The sequence below is a fragment of the Phacochoerus africanus genome, chromosome 12 (genome assembly GCF_016906955.1).
Source record: "Phacochoerus africanus isolate WHEZ1 chromosome 12, ROS_Pafr_v1, whole genome shotgun sequence".
Lineage (NCBI taxonomy): Eukaryota > Metazoa > Chordata > Mammalia > Artiodactyla > Suidae > Phacochoerus > Phacochoerus africanus.
Genome location: NC_062555.1, coordinates 73,809,588 through 73,828,490, shown reverse-complemented (window position 1 = coordinate 73,828,490; position 18,903 = coordinate 73,809,588). Strand labels below are relative to the sequence as shown.

The window sequence follows — 18,903 nt, the reverse complement described above, 5'->3', positions numbered from 1 at the left end:
GCTCACGGCAACGCCAGATGCTTAACCCGCTGAGCAAGGCCAGGGCTGGAATCCGCAACCTCAGGCTTCCTAGTCGGATTCGCTAACCACTGCGCCACGACGGGAACTCCCCAGGCTCCATTTTCCACACAGCCTGTCTGCCCACAGGAATCCTGAACACAGGCTTTGCCAATCCCAATGGGCAAAGGCTGTTCTAATGACTTAACCTAACCCGTGTTTACCGGAAGCCATCAATGCGTCCAGAATGATTAAACCACAGAATTCACCTACAATGGCAGAAGTCGGGATGTATAGCATTCCATGCCTCTGAACCTGCTCTGCTGTATGAGCATTCACCTCTTAATATGGAAAGTTACTGTGAACCACTTCGAAGCGGTGAAGCAAAAAGGTTCCATTATACAGATTTTGGGCCATAAAAAAATTTAAAGCTATGTCAAGTAGCTGGCAAATGGCTAAAGGCTCTACCAGTCTTCTGAAAATGTTTATAACAACATCTCAAAAATGAAGAGCTTCACTTATTCAAATTTGTCATGACCCTGTTATTTAGATAGGCTCAATTAAGTTTATTTGCTCTCTTTTTTACAAACATCTCTCAGAAATGTTTTTGGCAAAAAGCAGTACACATACATGGGGTGTAGGATACAGAATTAAGAATTCTTTTCCACACAAATTCTGGTTGTGAAATATCATTGTTTCCAATGAGAGTTCCAATGGGGAACGAAATTTTTAAGAAATTAATCTTCAGCTTTCAGTAGAGGAATCGTCGGTACTTTACACGCGTTCATCTCCGCGTTTACATTCTATGTATTTTCTCGTGATCAACAAACTGATTCCAATGATTTAAGTTATCCCACCAGTGAAACAGAAACCTGTCTGCAATCATCTGAAACCACGGAGTCACCTTAACTTCACCCCTGGCTGCCTTTCTCAGAAGTTCCTTTAGTTCTTCCTGTGAAACGTAGCAGTGGCTTTTAATTTCATTGGGATCTGGATTCAGGGTTACATTCTTCTTCACCAACAAGATGTAATCAATTTCATGTTCTCCCCAGATACCATCCGACTGAGCCTTATAGTGAATTCGTGTCAGGTAATTGATTTCTTCTGGAGGAACCTAGGACAGAAAGACTCAAACACCTTCAAAATCTCAACAATAGAAAAGTAATCTAAATCAACCCACATTCCAGGGAAGACCTTGAGCAACAGAACTGGTTTAGGAATGATGACTTTGAAACATCCATCTTCTACGAATATATGGAAACAGTATTAAAGTTTTAGGTGTTGAACTTTTTTCCACAGGGCCAACAACAGACGTTGATTTACTGAAAAAACTGTATTTAAAACTAGAAGTGTGACCTTCTCCCTCATATATTATTATTACTTTATGGTAGAAGAAATTAGCCAGTTTAACTAGATAAAAGATACTTTATTCATTTAGGTCTTACTAAAAGGGAACATGGAGTTCCCGTCATGGCGCAGTGGTTCACGAATCCCACTAGGAACCATGAGGTGGTGATCCCTGGCCTCGCTCAGTGGGTTAAGGATCCGGCGTGGCCATGAGCTGGGGTGTAGGTTGCAGACGCGGCTCGGATCCCGTGTTGCTGTGGCTGGCGTAGGCCGGCGGGTACAGCTCCAATTAGACCCCTAACCTGGGAACCTCCATATGCCGCGCGAGCGGCCCAAGAAAAGGCAAAAAAAAGAAAAGAGAGATCGGTGCTTTTCGTTACTAAGTTAAATACAAGTATTATGACATCAAAATTTAACCTTTACTCAACAGTCTTTCTTGGGCTAAAGACTCTATAAAGTAGAGAGAGAAACCTGAATTTAAAATTGTAATAAAGACTTTTTTTTTTTTTTTTGCTGCCCTCATAGCATGTAGAAACAAATTCCTGGGCTGGGACTGAACCTGTGCCACAGCAGCCGCAAGGCTGGATCCTTAACCTGCTGGAACTCCCTCAGCACTGTTCTCAGGTGTTGTCGATCGCAGCTGGTACAGGTGCTTACCTCTTCCATAGGAACGCCCAGTTCAGCCTTTAAACGCCTCTGGGCTGCTCTTCTCACTCCAATCGCGTCATTTTCTTCAAGCTCTCCTGGAGTGCTTAGTGGATGGCTGCAACAAGCATTACTGAAACAACCTGGAACACGTTGACACAGGGGATGTTAACTTGTGTTCAAGGGAGATCAGGAAGATTAAGACAACTTTGAGTTTTAAAACTAACAAAAGGTCCAGAACTGGTGGTGTCTCTACAGAGGCTCAAGTTGCATCCCTGGCCTGGGAACGTCCATGTGCTGCAGGTGCGGCCTTTACAAAAAAAAAAAAAAAGAAGAAGAAGAAAAGAAAACGGAAATGATTCCTGAGGACTTCTTAATCTGTTATAATGGGCATCAGCAAACATTCTGTGAAAGACATGTGTAGATATGTTTTTATTAAGCTCTTAACCAGAACTATAGAAATATAAAACACAACTTTCCAAACTACTTATGTGTCTACACATGCCTAGCAGTTTTTATCCTTAAGTACTGTATTCTCAGACTGCACCCATATAAAACTAAGTCATTCACAAAATTTCTTTTTTGATCCAGGTACCAGTAAGTTCCACCTGACAAAGCCGAACTAAATACAGCTCCCAACAAAACACTGTGTATTGAGCACACTAACCTGGAAAAGTAATTTTGGCATCTGATCGTTGTTGGAGCAGAAGTTTATTTTCAGTGTTGAACAGGAAGACACTAAAAGCCCGGTGCAATAATCCTGAAAGCAAAAGAGATACCTCTTGGTTAAAAATCATTCGTTTTTCTCCACTTGGCTTCAGAATACCAATAGCCTGCTGCCATTTTTGCTCCCTCCCCTGCAAGGCTCGGACCGAGGAGCGCGAGCCCCGGGGCGGGGTAAGGGGAGGGGGACAAACGGGGTCCCCTCCCGGGCCCTGTGCTCCTCCAGGGCGCCCATCAGAGGGGAGACGGCGGGAGGTCAGGAGCACAGCCCCGGCCGCGCAGGCACCTTTCTCGATGTTCTCGTTCAGGTGACAGTTCTTCTTGGTCTCCGCCCCGATCCTGCGGTCGTTCTCGTCGATGAGAATGCACATCTCCGCCAGCAGCTGCACCTGCTGCGCGTCCAGATGGTCCGTGTTTATCTCGGGCATCGTGGGCGAACGCGCGCGCGCTCCTGGAGACCTGGGTCCAGAGGCGGCACGGAGAGGCTGGCGCCACGCTTCCCCTGCGGCGGAGCGCCACCCCACCCACCAGGCCCCCACCAGCCCCCCGCCCCCGCCCCAACGCGAGGCTCCGACCCTCCGGCTTCTTCCCCGAACAGGTAAGGGGGAGAGCCGCCCCCTCGGCGCGCAGAGGCCCGACGCCGAGCCCCGGACGCGGTCTCCCCAGCAAGACCCCAGCCTCCGAACCTCAGCGGCCCGCCGTCGCAGGGACTCCGCTCAGCAGCGCTTTTCTCTCGCAGGCCCCGCCCCCAAGTGCAGGGCCCGCCCCCCGCGCGAGCCGCGCCCCCCAACACCGCCCTCCCAATCGCCCCTGCTCGCGCCAGAGCGCGCCACATGCCCGCCGGCCAATGGCGCGCCGGCCCGCGCCTGACGTCACGGTCGCGCGGTGGCGCCACGCACGGCACTCTAGGTGCCTCTCGCCGGACCGTGGGTCGCAGAGCGGCCACCAGGCCAAGGCACAGTTCCTCTCGGCGCACTCCCTGGGCGACTAAGCGGCGGCCGCTCGTTGGCGGAGCGACCCAGGGCCCGAGGAGAGAAGGGGCGGGGCGAGCGGCCGCTCGCTCATTGGGCCCTCGGCCTTGGCCGCGCCAGCCAGCCAATCTGCGCGCCCGAGACGTGCTGACGTCAGAAGTCCCTGGACGCCGGCGCTCTGCGGTGTCGGGGGCGCCTGCGCGGGGCTTTGGGTTCTCTGAATTGCGATGGACTCTGCACGTGAGCAGGCCCCCTCCCGCCAGGTGTGGGAATTCAACCTCGAAAATTCAGTGCTTTTTAAGAAATTGAAGGATGGTTGATCTACAGTGCTGAGGTTCTGGTGTACAGCAAAGTGATTCAGTGGGACATACACGTAAATGTACATACTTTTTCGTTATCGTCATCACAAGGTGTTGAACAGTTCCCTGTGCCAAGTAGAGAACTTTGTCATCCATTTTGCAAAGGTTTCTGTGTCTATCAATCCCAAAATCCTAAGGTAGTCCTCCCCTCACTTCTTCCCCCTCTGATAACTATACGTGTTTTGTTTTGTTTTGTTTTGTTTCTTTCTTTCTTTTTATTTTTGCTTTTTAGGGCGGGACTAGTGGCATGTGGAAGTCCCAGCTAGGGGTGGAATTGGAAGAGCAGCAAGCCGGCCTACACCACAGCCACAGCAACATTGGGTCCCACCCGAGTCTGCAACCTACACCGCGGGTCACCGCAACCCCGGGTCCTAAACCCGCTGAGTGAGGCCAGGGATCCAAGCCCCATCCTCATGGGTACTAGTCGGGTTGTTAACCCACTGAGCCACAGTGGGAACTCCCCAAGAACGCTGTTAGGGATGGAGTGCTCTTCCCCAAAATGTTTAATTCGAATCCAGTCAAGGGAACCAATACGACAGGGAACGTTTTGTGACGTCCATTGGTGTGGACCCTCAGCAGAGGCCAGGGAACTGCTCCGGGTTCAGGGACTAGTCCCACCGCAGGTACGATCCTGGATCAGGCGCCCTGAGCGGGAGGCAGGGAGGGAAAGTTCACAGTCGGGTTTGAGAACTGGGGACGTTTGAGCAGGACCTGGGATTTGGAGAGAAGTGTGCGTCCTGTCCCCTCTGTGCTCATCTGCCGCAGGCTCTGCTAGGAAGTGCACGCTGCGGCGCAGGGGGTGAGGGGTCATGACTTCTGCCAGAGGTTGGCCGCCGACCTTCAGATATGCCGGTGCCGAGATCCTGTCCTTTGGTTTTTTTCTTTAGGTGTGAGACTGGCTGTTCAAACTAAAAAGTTAGCAGAGAGTAACAAACCGCCACCCTCTCGGGGCTCACACCCGGTGGGGCAGGCATTGGGTGGAGGGCCTGCCTCCCAGGAGCCACTGAGCAGTGGAAGCAGCAGGAAGGGGGGCAGAGGGTACAGGGCAGAGGCGTTGCGGGGCCGACCAGCCAGGCCGCACCATACCGAGCAGGCGATACCGAGCAGTCCTGAGAAAAGTGAGAAAAGGGGCTCTATCTGGAAAAGTGGTTGAGAAGGAGGAGGCGTGTGACGAGCCTGCCCAGCCAGTTCCCCTCAGCAACGGCGAGGAGCCTCAGGCTGCAGAGCGAGTGCCCAGAGCAGGGGTGTTTCTTCCGTGCATTCTGAGCAGAGGGCAACGATGAAGCCTGACTAGCCGCTGCTGCCAGACGCTGAGGCCCTCGTGGGAACGGGTGACCAGGCAGGTGATCCGGGGGCAGCCTGGGTTAAGGAACGGTGGAGGACAGGGACACTTGGGCTTATCTAGGGGATTTACTAGTGGACGTGGTGCAAGAAGGGAGGACTGAGCACTGGGAAGACTGGACAGGCCAGGGTGGCGTGCGTGTCAGGATTTGCTCTGGGCCCCAGAACGGTGTCCTCGTCTCACACACGGCGGTCATGCGCACAGCTGGCTTTACGAATGTGAGACAGTCCCGTGGAGAGTCAAGCTGGGGTCTAAAGCACGTAGGTGATGAGTGGGTCTAATTGTAGACAAGGAAGGTGTCTGGCAGGTTATTCATTTACTGTCTTTCTCGTGATTTTTATTTCTCCCATCATAGTCGATCCTGGCAGGTTATGGAAACGTGCACAAACAAGGAACACAGGTCTAGGATTGAAGAAGCAGGAAGTGGGGAGTGAAGAGGCCACTTGTCCTGCCCCGGGTGCCTGTGCCCATTTGCCGGGGCCGAGAGAAGGACAGGCCCTCCCAGAGCCCTCCTTTCTGTTTCCCGGGCGATAGGGTATGGGGTATGGCAGCGAAAAGGTTCCTAGGTGGCCAGCTCTCTGCTCTGTGCCTGTTGTCGGTGGCTTGTGCACCAGCTACCGGTTTTATGTTGTGGAGACTGGATTTGAAAGCCAGTTGGCTTTAAAAAGATGAAGGCGGGGAGTTCCCGTCGTGGCGCAGTGGTTAACGAATCCGACTAGGAACCGTGAGGTTGCGGGTTCGGTCTCTGCCCCTGCTCAGTGGGTTAGCGATCCAGCATCGCTGTGAGCTGCAGTGTGGGTGGCAGGCGCGGCTCGGATCCCACCTTGCTGTGGCCCTGGCGTAGGCCGGTGGCTACAGCTCCGATTCGACCCCTAGCCTGGGAACCTCCCTGTGCCGTGGGAGCGGCCCAAGAAATAGCCAAAAAAAAAAAAAAAAAGAAGAAGGTGTCCTAAGGGGGTCACCAGGTCTCGGGGGAGGGGGGCATTCTCGTAAGAGCTGTCAATAGCACATACAAGCACAGGCGTAAGACTCTACTCGAGCCACCCAGTGACTAGTTAGAAGTGTCTTTCAGCTTTGACGTTCCCGGGAAAGAACTAGAAATGTTTAAAAATGTATTCTGCAGCTGTGTGTTCTTTACCATGTTTAAGCTACCACAGGCAGGTTAAGCTGTTACTGTATCAAGATTTTAACAAACTAGACAAGGAAACGTGGTAGTTTATTTTTATTTTTCAATAAAGTTAATTATTTGCTACACGATCTTGCCTGAGATTAACTGTTCAGGGCTCAAAAGAAAGGGATTTTTCTATTGAATTTATAAAACATTTAGCTTTGTAAGAAAAGTTTTATCGTTTGCGTTACTTATTACATAGCATTCAGGGATAGTAAAGCTGTTTTAAGATTTCAAATCTGAGAAATGTATGGCAGGGGTTTAAAAAGTGCACTCGTCAAGGTGCAGCTTCAGTATGAAGGTACACACGTTCCAGAATCCAGATCTATTTACCGTGAACGTTAGTCCTTTTTTTTGGTTAATTTCCCCGTGCAGTGCGGCCTGACTGTTGGACTGTGGTTGTAACTGTCGGTGACACTGTCCTCCAGGACACACTTGGCATCCGGTGTCACGGCCGCGTGGGGAGGGGGGCCAGTGGCGTTAGGGGTACATCTGAGGGAGGCTGCTGTCCTACAGTGCACAGCATGGAGCCCGACAAAGCTCTCCCAGGCCCAGCATCCCCACTGCCAGGCTTTCTCCAGCCCAAGTGCAGCCCCCACACGGCCCAAGCTCCATTTTATTTTATTTATTTTCCTTTTTTTTTTTTTTTTTTTTTTTTTTGTCTATTTGCCTTTTCTAGGGTCGCTAACGCGGCATATGGAGGTTCCCAGGCTAGGGGTCTAATCGGAGCTGTAGCCTCTGGCCTACGCCAGAGCCACAGCAATTTGAGATCCAGGGATCCAAGCCGTGTCTGCGACCTACACCACAGCTCACGGCAACGCCAGATCCTTAACTCGCTGAGCAAGACCAGGGATCAAACCCGCAACCTCGTGGTTCCAAGTTGGATTCGTTCACCACTGAGCCACGACGGGAACTCCGACTCAGATCCAATTTAAAGATGAACTGGAATGCACAGAGCTGAGTCCTGAGACCCAAGATTGAATGTACGCTTGCTAAAATGACGCCCTCGTGCTGCACTCCGCAGTAATGACGTAGAGAAGAAGGACGAGGTAGGTGTAGGAGCCCGTTCGGACTCTGGCGGTTTGGGTGGAGTCCTGCTTCTGACACCACTGGCCTAGTCCGCTGAGAACCCCCACCCAGGGTGTGAGTGGCGTGGGCGCTGTGAAGAGCAGGAGGGGGTTTCTCAGAAAACTAAAGATAGAACCGCACACGCCCCTGCACTCCCACTCCTGGGCCTCTCTCCAGACGGAACCGTGATTTGAAGAGATAGGCGCACACCAGCGTCCACTGCAGCGCCGTTCCCAACAGCCGAGACCCGGAAACAAGCGCCCACGGGCAAATGAATGGATGTCGAGGGTGTGGTACAAACACGCGGTGGAACACGGCGCTGCCATGACCTGTGCGGCGTCGCCTTGCAGCGACATGGATGAACCCAGAGATCACTGAGTGAAGTCAGACACAGAAAGACAAACAGGGACATGATATTGTGTACGTGTGGAACTTGTGAGACGACGCAAATGAACTTAGAAAACAGAACCAGACCCACAGACTCTGAGAACACCTTCGTTTTCCTCGAAGAGGCTAACTGCCCAGACCTTGGGTTTAGCTAAATTTTGTAGCCTTGGGCCTGAATATCCCTCTGTCCCCATAGGCTTGTGGGGGCTCCATGGCAGGGACCTGACCCAGCCAGACATGGACGTCCTGCCTCCTCAGTCCCTGTGCTGGGTGCTGACCACGTGGCTGTGGGTGAGGTGCGGCCGCTCTGCCAGTTTGTGAGTCACCCACGTGGGCCCTGGTGGCCTGACCCTACCCTCCAATACTGAGTCTTCATGTCAGCACAGATCGGAGGAGAGTCTCCAGTCTCGATGCCAGAACAATGTTGACTTATTACGTTACTACTTAACTAACATTACGTAATATAGTAAAAATTACACAACATGCTAGCAGTATGTTTTTGGTGGACACAGTATCCTAGGTTGAAAAAAACATTTTTCCTGGCACTTAAAAAATGCTTTTCCTTTTGGCCCTATCACTTCTTTTGAGACAAGTCAGTCTCGTTCTTATCAAATTATTGATACACCGAATTTTTTTGTTTATTTTTTTTTTCTTTTTAAGGCTGCACCCACGGCATTTGGTAGTTCACGGGCTAGGTGTCCGTTGGAGCTGCAGCTGCCAGCCTACACCACAGACACAGCAACGCTGGATCCTTCACCCACTGAGTGAGGCCAACCAAGGATGGAACCCGCTTGCTCCTATCCTCACGTCCTAGTCAGGACTCAGGCCTCTGCCAGAGTCACAGCAACATTGGTTAGAAGTGTCTTTCAGCTTTGACGTTCCCAGGAAAGAACTAGAAATGTTTAAAAATGTATTCTGCAGCTGTGTGTTCTTTACCATGTTTAAGCTACCACAGGCAGGTTAAGCTGTTACTGTATCAAGATTTTAACAAACTAGACAAGGAAACGTGGTAGTTTATTTTTATTTTTCAATAAAGTTAATTATTTGCTACACGATCTTGCCTGAGATTAACTGTTCAGGGCTCAAAAGAAAGGGATTTTTCTATTGAATTTATAAAACATTTAGCTTTGTAAGAAAAGTTTTATCGTTTGCGTTACTTATTACATAGCATTCAGGGATAGTAAAGCTGTTTTAAGATTTCAAATCTGAGAAATGTATGGCAGGGGGTTTAAAAGTGCACTCGTCAAGGTGCAGCTTCAGTATGAAGGTACACACGTTCCAGAATCCAGATCTATTTACCGTGAACGTTAGTCCTTTTTTTTGGTTAATTTCCCCGTGCAGTGCGGCCTGACTGTTGGACTGTGGTTGTAACTGTCGGTGACACTGTCCTCCAGGACACACTTGGCATCCGGTGTCACGGCCGCGTGGGGAGGGGGGCCAGTGGCGTTAGGGGTACATCTGAGGGAGGCTGCTGTCCTACAGTGCACAGCATGGAGCCCGACAAAGCTCTCCCAGGCCCAGCATCCCCACTGCCAGGCTTTCTCCAGCCCAAGTGCAGCCCCCACACGGCCCAAGCTCCATTTTATTTTATTTATTTTCCTTTTTTTTTTTTTTTTTTTTTTTTTTTTTGTCTATTTGCCTTTTCTAGGGTCGCTAACGCGGCATATGGAGGTTCCCAGGCTAGGGGTCTAATCGGAGCTGTAGCCTCTGGCCTACGCCAGAGCCACAGCAATTTGAGATCCAGGGATCCAAGCCGTGTCTGCGACCTACACCACAGCTCACGGCAACGCCAGATGCTTAACCCGCTGAGCAAGGCCAGGGCTGGAATCCGCAACCTCAGGCTTCCTAGTCGGATTCGCTAACCACTGCGCCACGACGGGAACTCCCCAGGCTCCATTTTCCACACAGCCTGTCTGCCCACAGGAATCCTGAACACAGGCTTTGCCAATCCCAATGGGCAAAGGCTGTTCTAATGACTTAACCTAACCCGTGTTTACCGGAAGCCATCAATGCGTCCAGAATGATTAAACCACAGAATTCACCTACAATGGCAGAAGTCGGGATGTATAGCATTCCATGCCTCTGAACCTGCTCTGCTGTATGAGCATTCACCTCTTAATATGGAAAGTTAACTTGAACTGTTTTGAAGTGGATATGCATACAGCTTCCATTATGATTTTTCTGACCACGATCAAAATTTAAAGATACACCATGGCCACAGCAACACCAAATCGGAGTGGCATCTGCGACCTATAACACAGTTCAGGGCAATGCTGGATCCTTGACCAACAGAGCCACAGGGTAAGTCATGTAAGTTTTTCTATTTGAGTCTCTTTTGTAAATAAGTTCATTTGTGTCATATTTTAGATCCCACATGTGTTATATTTGTCTTTGTCTAACTTAGGAATTCACTTAGTATGATAATGTCTATCCACGTTGCTTCAAATGGCATTATTTCATTATTACTACTCTCTCTATATATGTATATACCACATCTTTATCCATTCATTTGTTGACACTTAAGCACTTAAGTTGCTTCTGTGGCCTGGTTGTTGCTGCTATGAACACTGGGGTCTATATACCTTACTGAATTAGAGTTTTCTTGTTTTTCCAGGAGTGGGATTGCAGGATCATACGGTATCAGTATTTTTAGATTTTTTTTTTCTTTTTTTAGGGCTGTACCCACAGCATGTGGAAGTTACCAGGCTAGGGGCCTAATGGAGCTGTAGCCACGGGCCTATGCCAGAGCCACAGCAATGGGGTGGTGGCGGGGGGTGTATGGGGGGGATCGAAGCTGCATCTGCGACCTACACCACAGCTCACAGCAACCTGGGATCCTTTACCCACTGGGCGAGGCCAGGGATTGAACCCGAAATCTCATGGTTCCTAGTTGGATTCGTTAACCATTGAGCCAGAGGGCAACTCCCTATTTTCAGTTTTTTTAAGGAAACTCCCTATGTTTTCCATAGTGGGTGCACCAACTTACATTCCTACCAACAGGGTAGGAGGGCTCTCTATTCTCCACACACTCTTCAGCATTTACTCTTTGTTGACTTTTTGATAATGACCATTCTCACCAGTGTGAGGTGATACCTCATTATAGTTTTGATTTGCATTTCTCTAATAATGAAATAATTTTTACTTTATTGGATTAAACAAGTTACCAAATAGGTGAAGTGACTGGCAGACAGCAGGCCCTCAAAATATTGATTCCTTTCCCTTCTTAGTTTTGTGACACTTCTTTATGCAGTCATTTCATTTAGTAACTTTTGTGGCTGCGAAACCAAACCATGTATTAGCACGTGAATTAGGTGGAGATGATGGAGCAGTCTATATATAGGCTCCCATGCCCAACAGAATGCCATGTGCACCCTAGGTCCGAAATAAAATTGTTACTTGTTAGCCACAACCTTTGCAATCCTTAGCTGAACATTTATAAATGATTCTAGTAATAAGTTTTTATTGTTATGCTCAATGACTAAGTTACTTGAGGTTTTGTTCTACAAGCCGTTCGGCTATTTGGATACCAAAATACGCCAAATTTGTTTTCCTGCGCAAAATCATAGGTGCTTCTTGAATCTGAATGCGCTTTATTTTTTAAAAGAAGGAAAATGCTCCCTGCGCCACACTTGGTCTTTACACGTCCAAGTGGCTGTTCGCAGAGCCGAGGACTACTGCGCCCTCTGCGATTTTTCCAAACTAGACCAAGGGCAGCAGGCCTTCAAGTCCCACCTTTCGCAGCGCGCGGCTGCCTTTGTTCGTCTCTGTAGCCAATGGCGAGCACACATTTCACACCCGAGGCGGCAGCGGGTGAGTCACCCTCCGCAGACTCCGTCGGGCTCCGTGCGCAGCCGCCTCGCCCGCGCCGCCCGGGAAGCGGCTGCGGCACACACGGTAGCGAGGAGTGGGGACGGCCGTTCCCACCGGCCCGATCTTGGTTCCCATGGACGCGGACTGGCGCCTGCTCGGGGCGCCCGCGCGCCTTCGCCGCGGTGAGTACCCGCGGGTCTTCAGCGCCCTGGGTCTCCCGGCGCCGCCTGGCCGTCCAAGGGGTCTTCAGAGGGGCGCTTATCCCTCGGGCAAGGGCCCGGTGGTCACGAGTTCGCGCAACGCCTCGACGACTTTGCCACAGCCGCTGTCCACTTGGGGACCCAGGCCGGCTCAGGTGACGCGCGGGACTTTCTGCAGGGGGCTGGACTTCCGGCCATGCCTGCTTAGCCAGAGGCGGGATTTCCTGCGGCGCCTGCGTGTGGAGGATGCCGGGCGGGATTTCCGGCGCGGGGAGGAGGTGGGGCCGGGACTTCCGGCGCCGGAAGCGTGGGGCGTCAGGCTGCCGGGTCTTGGGGCCGCGTCAGGGCCGGGGAGACTTGGTGTCCTGCACGTCCGCATAGGTCCCGGCGCCCCCTGGCTGGGAACCCACGGGCGGCAGCGCACGGCCCGGCTGGCATTGCTCGGCGGCGGCGTGACAGGTGAGTGCAGGCCCGCTGTCTTCCGCCCGGGACCGTCAGTCCTGGTGTGTGCGGCAGCAGCCTCGCGCCGGGCGGGGCTTGTCTGTGTGTTGCGGGGTGGCCCTGTGCCCCTGACCCCACGCCCTCCGACCCCCGACCTGCGCGCCGCGGGACCCCGCGTCCCCAGTCTGGACCGCGACCGCCGACCCCTCCGAGCCCGATCCCGGCCTCTTGACCCCGCGCCCCAGACTTCTACCCCGACACCCCCCGGGTCGTAGATGTGGTTGGTGCGCGCGCCCCGGGCGGCCTGCGAGGAGGGTCCTTCCGGGCGCCTTGGGGCCGCGCGCCCCGCGCCCTGGCAGCCGTGCCTCTGTGCTCCCCGCCCCCGGGGCGGGCCTGCGGCGGTCGGCAGGGTCGCCGCGACCTTGGGCAGGAGCTGCCTGCGGGTCCACGTCCAGCCTCGCGTCCTTGCAAAGTGCCCGCTTTGAGGTCTCAGCGAGTGCCCTTCTTCTTAGGGCTCTGGGCAGCCGTGCGCACCTGCTGTGCCCTGACTTGGAGCTAACACCCTCACTTCCTTTCCCCGAGGGGTACAGATAAGCTGTCTGAATTCTCCAGTCCTGGTTTTCCTAAGAAGGAAACTCTACACTTGTTAACTTCATCCTCGATTCTATCCCATTCTTTCCACTGTTGAGATCTGTAAACAGTCTTGGTTGTTTTCCTGTTAGAGATGCCCCCAGAATCGGTGAGCTTGTGTTCCGAGCGTTGGCCTAGGTCCCCAGTTGGGCACTTTCGGCAGGGTGACCTAGGGGAGACCGCCGAGGCCGCCTCTCGTTGCTGACCCTCAGCAGTTGGTGTTGGCCGCCAGGAATTTGGTAATGGTGTTTTCACAGTGAAGTGCTGTGAAAAACTCTACCTTCTTGTGGAAATTCAGTCACGTTTTGTATTTTTAAGGGCCACATGCAAATTATATCCTTTTTTTTTTTTTTGCATGTGTTTAACGTTCATAACATTTGTTATTTAGCCAAGTGTTTTTCTCTTGCTAAAAGGAAAATGTTTATAAATCCCACTGGATGTGGAACTGTAATGTTTTGAATGCAGGGGGTAGTGCATGTGGCAGCATGTAACATGGGTTGGGCAGAAGGAGAGTTTATATTAAATTCATTTATTTGAGCAGTAGATTAGGGAGGTTGATTTTTGGAGGGGACTATATGCTTTCTTAAAGAATGTGTTTAAGGAGTTCCTGCTGTGGCTCAGCAGTAATGAATCCAACTAGTATCCATGAGGTCTCGGGTTTGATCTCTGGCCTTGCTCTGTGAGCTGCAGTGCAGGTTGCACAGGCGGCTCTGGTCTGGCGAGGCTGTGGCTGTGGCCAGCAGCTGCAGCTCAGATTCGACCCCTAGTCTGGGAATTTCCACATGCCATGGGTGTGGTTCTAAAAAGCAAAAAAAAAAAAAACCAAAAAAAAAAAGCCCCCAAACCACAGAACCACACCTGTGGTTCATGGGGATGAGGGAGGGATTCAAAGCTTAGAGAAAGGCTGATGGTGAGGATTTGGATTAGCTATGAAGATACAGAGATGGGAAGAAGCAGTGACGTGAGACTTTTGAAGAGCGACCGTTGTTGAGGTGGAAGAAGGGTTGATCACTGCAGTTGTTGCGCTTTATGTGACCACTGTGTAGACTCTCTGGAGTGCTTTCACTTTCCAGTTTGTACTTAGCAGAAGGAGGAGCTCTCTGCTGTGCTATTTGCTTGATTAAAATGTCTCCTTTTAAAAATAAAAATTAAAAAAATAATAAATAAATAAATAAAGGAGTTCCCGTCGTGGCACAGTGGTTAATGAATCCGACTAGGAACCGTGAGGTTTTGGGTTTGATCCCTGGCCTTAACCAGTGGGTTAAGGATCCAGCATTGCTGTGACTGTGGAGTAGGCCTGCAGCTACAGCTCCGATTAAACCCCTAGTCTGGGAACCTCCATATGCCATGGGAGTGGCCCTCGAAAAGGCAAAAAGACCAAAAAAAAAAAAAAAAACCTTTTTTTTTGAGCTTTGACAGGGTTTTGACATATCTGTTCCTTTACAAAGCATAACTTATAAACTGTGAGGTAACTGATAAATCTATGTGTTGAAATTCTTGACAACTAAGTTGCTTTATGAAGTTGATAATTTAGTATGTGTAATTACTGAAAAAGATAATTGTATCCACGTTCCTTGATTTTTATGAAGAATATACTTTCTGGTTAAGATTCCATTAAGTCAGTTTGATTTCTTGGTCAACTTTAATTTATGGCACAGTTACATAGTTTCTAAATGTTTCCGTTAAAAAGTTACTGAAATACTGTTCATTGCTGTTCTATGAATTGTTTAACAATATAGATTCCTTATATTCAAATACTTCAAATTAAATATCAGTATAATCTTTTTTGTATGTATATAAAATTCTCCCAACCACAGAATCTGCAGTTGTGTTTTTACACCTTTGTTACAAGTATCTCTAATTTCTTTCTTTTTTTTTTTTGTCTTTTTGCTATTTCTTGGGCCCCTCCCACGGCATATGGAGGTTCCCAGGCTAGGGGTCGAATCGGAGCTGTAGCCACTGGCCTATACCAGAGCCACAGCAACGCGGGATCCGAGCCGCGTCTACAACCTACACCACAGCTCACGGCAACGCCGGATCCTTAACCCACTGAGCAAGGCCAGAGATTGAACCTGCAACCTCATGGTTCCTAGTCGGATTCGTTAACCACTGAGCCACGACAGGAACTCCAGGTATCTCTAATTTCTATAGCTCAGATTTTTCAGATCTAAATTTCAAGATTTGTTCTGTCATTTTTCAGTCAAAAATAATTTTTCCAAATAACTCCTCATGGAAGATTGTTTTGGTATCAGTTATGACTTTCGTTTGACATTTGAGATTTCTTATTTTTGTCTGTAAATATGAAAGTAGTGGAGTTCTGCTATGGGCAGTGGGTTAATCAGCTGGCTTGTCTGTGTGGCAGTTGCTGGTTCAGTCCCGGCCTGGCACAGTAGGTTAAAGATCCGGTGTTGCCACAGCTGTGACGTAAGTCACAGCTCCAGTTTGGATTCGATCCCTGGCCCAAGAATTCCATATGCTGTGGGGTGTCCAAGAAAAAAATTTTTTTTTTAATCTAAACACACAAAACTAATTGACCAATTTGAATGTTTTTAGTGTGTTGTAAAACAAGATTTACTTTTTTTTTTGGCCACACCTGCAGCATATGGAAATTCCTGAGCCATGAATCAAATCCAAGCCGCAGCTGTGACCTGAGCTGTGTGGCAAGGCCAGGCCCTTAACCTGCTGTTCCTTAGAGGGAACTTTATTTATTTATTTATTTATTTTGGCTTTTTAGGGGCTGCACCGGAGACATATGGAGGTTCCCAGGCTAGGGGTAGAATCAGAGCTACAGCTGCTGGCCTACACCACAGCCACAGCAGGATTCAAGCCACAAGTCACGGCAGTGCCAGACCCATAACCCACTGATCAAGTTCACGGATTGAAATGGCAACCTCATGGTTCCTAGTCAGATTCGTTTCCTCCACACCACAACAGGAACTCCTTTTACTGCCGTTTTATAACAAGGTCTACACATGAGTAATTTGAGACTCAAAAGATCTCTGGCTTTGGAGTAGATTCACTTTTCCTATTCTGCCTCTGGTATAGCTAAAAACACTGGACATTAAATATCAAACAAACATGAGACTGAAAGCGGGTGGAAGAGTAGACAGGTTGGGTGTATGAGGACCTGAGAAGTGACACATCTGAGTTCCCTGGGTTTTCTTTTTGCCGCACACATCCCAGTATCGGGTTTAGAGAAGCCAGCAACACCAGATGGTTCAGAAAAGCCGCAAGAGAAGCCTGATCTCTAACCAAAAGGCCAAGAAAGGGACTGCCTGCCAGACAGGACGTGTTTAGAAAACATGGCAGCCCCCGTCTCGCCCTGACCACCAAAGGCAGGGTGGGGAATAGACTTTGACCTTGACCAGCTGTGTTCAGATGAACTGTGCCGGGTGGTATCAGAGAGGCCTGGTGAGGACCTGGGGTTGTCATCTCTGCTGGGGGGGTGATAGAGAATAGCCCCTCTTCCTGTTGGGGTGGCTTCTGAAGAAACTTAGGAGAGAGTCAGGATCTGCCCACCCCTGGTTGCAACGAGGTCTTGTAGGTGCAGTCACAAGGCCCCCGGGTCAGTCTGGTGGTTTGAGTAGAGGCTGAGGGAGAGGCTGAACTCTAACCTCACTGGGTCGTGCCAAGGAGTACTTCCCCCCAGGGTCAGCGGAGGCTGAGTGGGGAGCCCCAGCTTCCATCTGCACCTTGTACGCCTCCCGCGCAGAGAGAAGGCAGCACCCTTCTTGGCCTGCCAGGCAGTGTCAGAGCAGCCTGCTGTAAAGAAGACTTGCATCAGGTCCAGGTCTGACGACACACCCAGAGCTTGCGTCTCCCAGGCTGACGGGCAGATCGCCCCTGGACTCAGAATAGGCGCTTGGCGGACACACCAGAATGATGGCGACGTTGGAATTACTTGACAAGGATTTTAAAGCGGGCAAAGATTTCTTCAGTGAGCAGGTGCTAACACTTGCAGCAAATGAAAAACAGAAACTCTCAGGAGGAAATACAGGATATGAAGAAGAAACAAATGGAAATTTTAGAACGGAGAAGTACTGTAAGTGAGCTTAGGGTTGGCTCAGTATCTGAATGGAGAGGACAGAAGGCAGGAGGCGGTGAACTTGAGGATGAAGCAGTAGAAATTACCCCGTCCGAATCCCGGAGAAAGTAGACTGGAAAAGAGGAAACGGAACTTCCGGGATCTGTGAGAGTTTAACAAGAGACGTCCTTCTTTGGCGTTCTCTGGTGGCCCAGCAGGCTGAGGATCTGGCTCCTTCCTGGCTGTGCCTCCAGTCTCTGTTTCGGCTTGGGTTCAATTCCTGGCCCAGGGACTTCCACATGCAGTGGGTGTGGCCAAGAAAACAGAACAAAGCAAAACAGACATCATTCTCGTCATCAGAGCCCCAAAGAGAGGAGAAAAACAGTAGGGCTGAAAATATGTTTGAACAAATAACTAGCTGAATATTTCCCAAATTCGGCAAGCCATAAACCTACAGAATCAAAAAGCTAAGTGAGACCTAAGCAAGATAAACTCAAAGAAAGCCACGCTCCACATCGTAGTCACGGTCAGGCTTCCGAGAACTAAAGATGAAAAAGCAGCGAGAGAGAAATGTCCCCTTTGCTTTGTTTAGGGCTGCACTGCGGCACGTGGAAGTTCCCAGGCTAGGGAGTTGGATCCGAGCTGTAGTGGCTGCCCTGCACCACAGCTCCCAGCAACACCGGGTCCTAACCCACTGAGTGAGGCCAGGGATCAAACCTGAGTCCTCATGGATACTGGTCAGGTTCACTGCTGCTGAGCCATAGTGGGAGTCCAGGAAATGTCCCTTTAACGGAGTGGATTTCTCATCACAAACTGCAGAGGTCAGAAGGAGGTAACACACTTTGCCACTGCGGAAGGAAACAGCATCAACTCAGAATTCTCTGTCGAGTGGGAAACATCCTGCGCGTGGTTTGGCAATAGCAGAACGTCCCTAAAGTAATAGAGGAAGTTCTGTAAACAGAAAGGAAATGGTGCGAGGAATGTGGGAACGCCAGGAAGGAGGAACATACAGTGGAGAGAACAAATGCATTGTGAGTGCAGTCCCTGTTCCTCTGAAGTGTGTCTGCAGGTTGAAGCGTAACCGTCGAGGTGCGGCCCGCAGCGGGGGCTCGCAGAGGAGAACGTGGGAGGGTGGGAGGGCGGAGGGGGAAAGGGTGGGTCGCACACCTTCCCGCGAACTAGTAGAGTGGCGGGGGGCGTGGACTCCGTTGTGAAAGGATAACGATAACCTAGCGTAGCCACTAGGAAGCTTATGCAGAAGAGAGAAGCTTAAAAACCTGACATAAGTCAAAATGAAATTAAAAAGAATGTTCAAATAACTTAGAAGGCAGAAGAAAGAAGCACAGGGGGTTCCCTTAATCTGCTGTGGCTCAGGATTCGGTGTTGTCACTGCTGTGGTGAGGGTTTGATCCCTGGCCTGAGAACAGCCACATGCTCTAGGCATGGCCAAAAGGAACAAAAAGAAAATGGGAACAAACTGAATGAATTATGCACTACGCCCAAGTGGGGTTTAGTCTGTAGATGCACGGTTAGATCACCATTTGAGAATCATCAGGGTAATTGTCCTGTTAGGAAGCTGGGAAGGAAAAGCTGTGTGATCGTATTAAGTGACGCAGACAAAAAAGTATGACTGACTTGAGCACTCGGGAAACTCTTAGAACATGAACATGGAGGGAGACTTTCTCAAGCGATAAAACAGTATTTACATCAGAACTGACAGCTAGCATCATACTCAGTGGTAAAGACTGAGTATTTTCACTTTGAGACCAGAATAAAGCAATTTGCTGATAC

The 18,903-nt window shown here is 50.1% G+C and overlaps 2 protein-coding genes across 4 annotated transcripts in view; one reads left to right on the top strand and one right to left on the bottom strand.

Annotated features, from left to right (window-relative positions):
- Positions 1-542: 542 nt before the first annotated feature.
- IDI1 (isopentenyl-diphosphate delta isomerase 1) lies at positions 543-3,748 on the bottom strand. Its single transcript, XM_047755295.1, has 5 exons — positions 3,399-3,748; positions 2,999-3,171; positions 2,657-2,749; positions 2,002-2,132; positions 543-1,111 (listed from the first exon to the last, which is right to left on the bottom strand). The coding sequence occupies exons 1-5, from the start codon at positions 3,545-3,547 to the stop codon at positions 794-796; spliced, it is 864 nt and encodes a 287-aa protein (XP_047611251.1). The 5' UTR covers positions 3,548-3,748; the 3' UTR covers positions 543-793.
- Positions 3,749-11,819: 8,071 nt separating this feature from the next.
- The window catches only part of WDR37 (WD repeat domain 37), a 42,110-nt gene continuing 35,026 nt past the window's right edge, over positions 11,820-18,903 (top strand). For 2 of the 3 annotated variants that reach the window (XM_047755257.1, XM_047755255.1), the window contains exon 1: positions 12,299-12,476. The gene's annotated coding sequence lies outside the window, so the exon portion shown is untranslated. Of the gene's footprint in view, positions 12,000-12,298; positions 12,477-18,903 lie in introns of those variants that run through there. The other variant, XM_047755256.1, reaches the window with a different exon arrangement.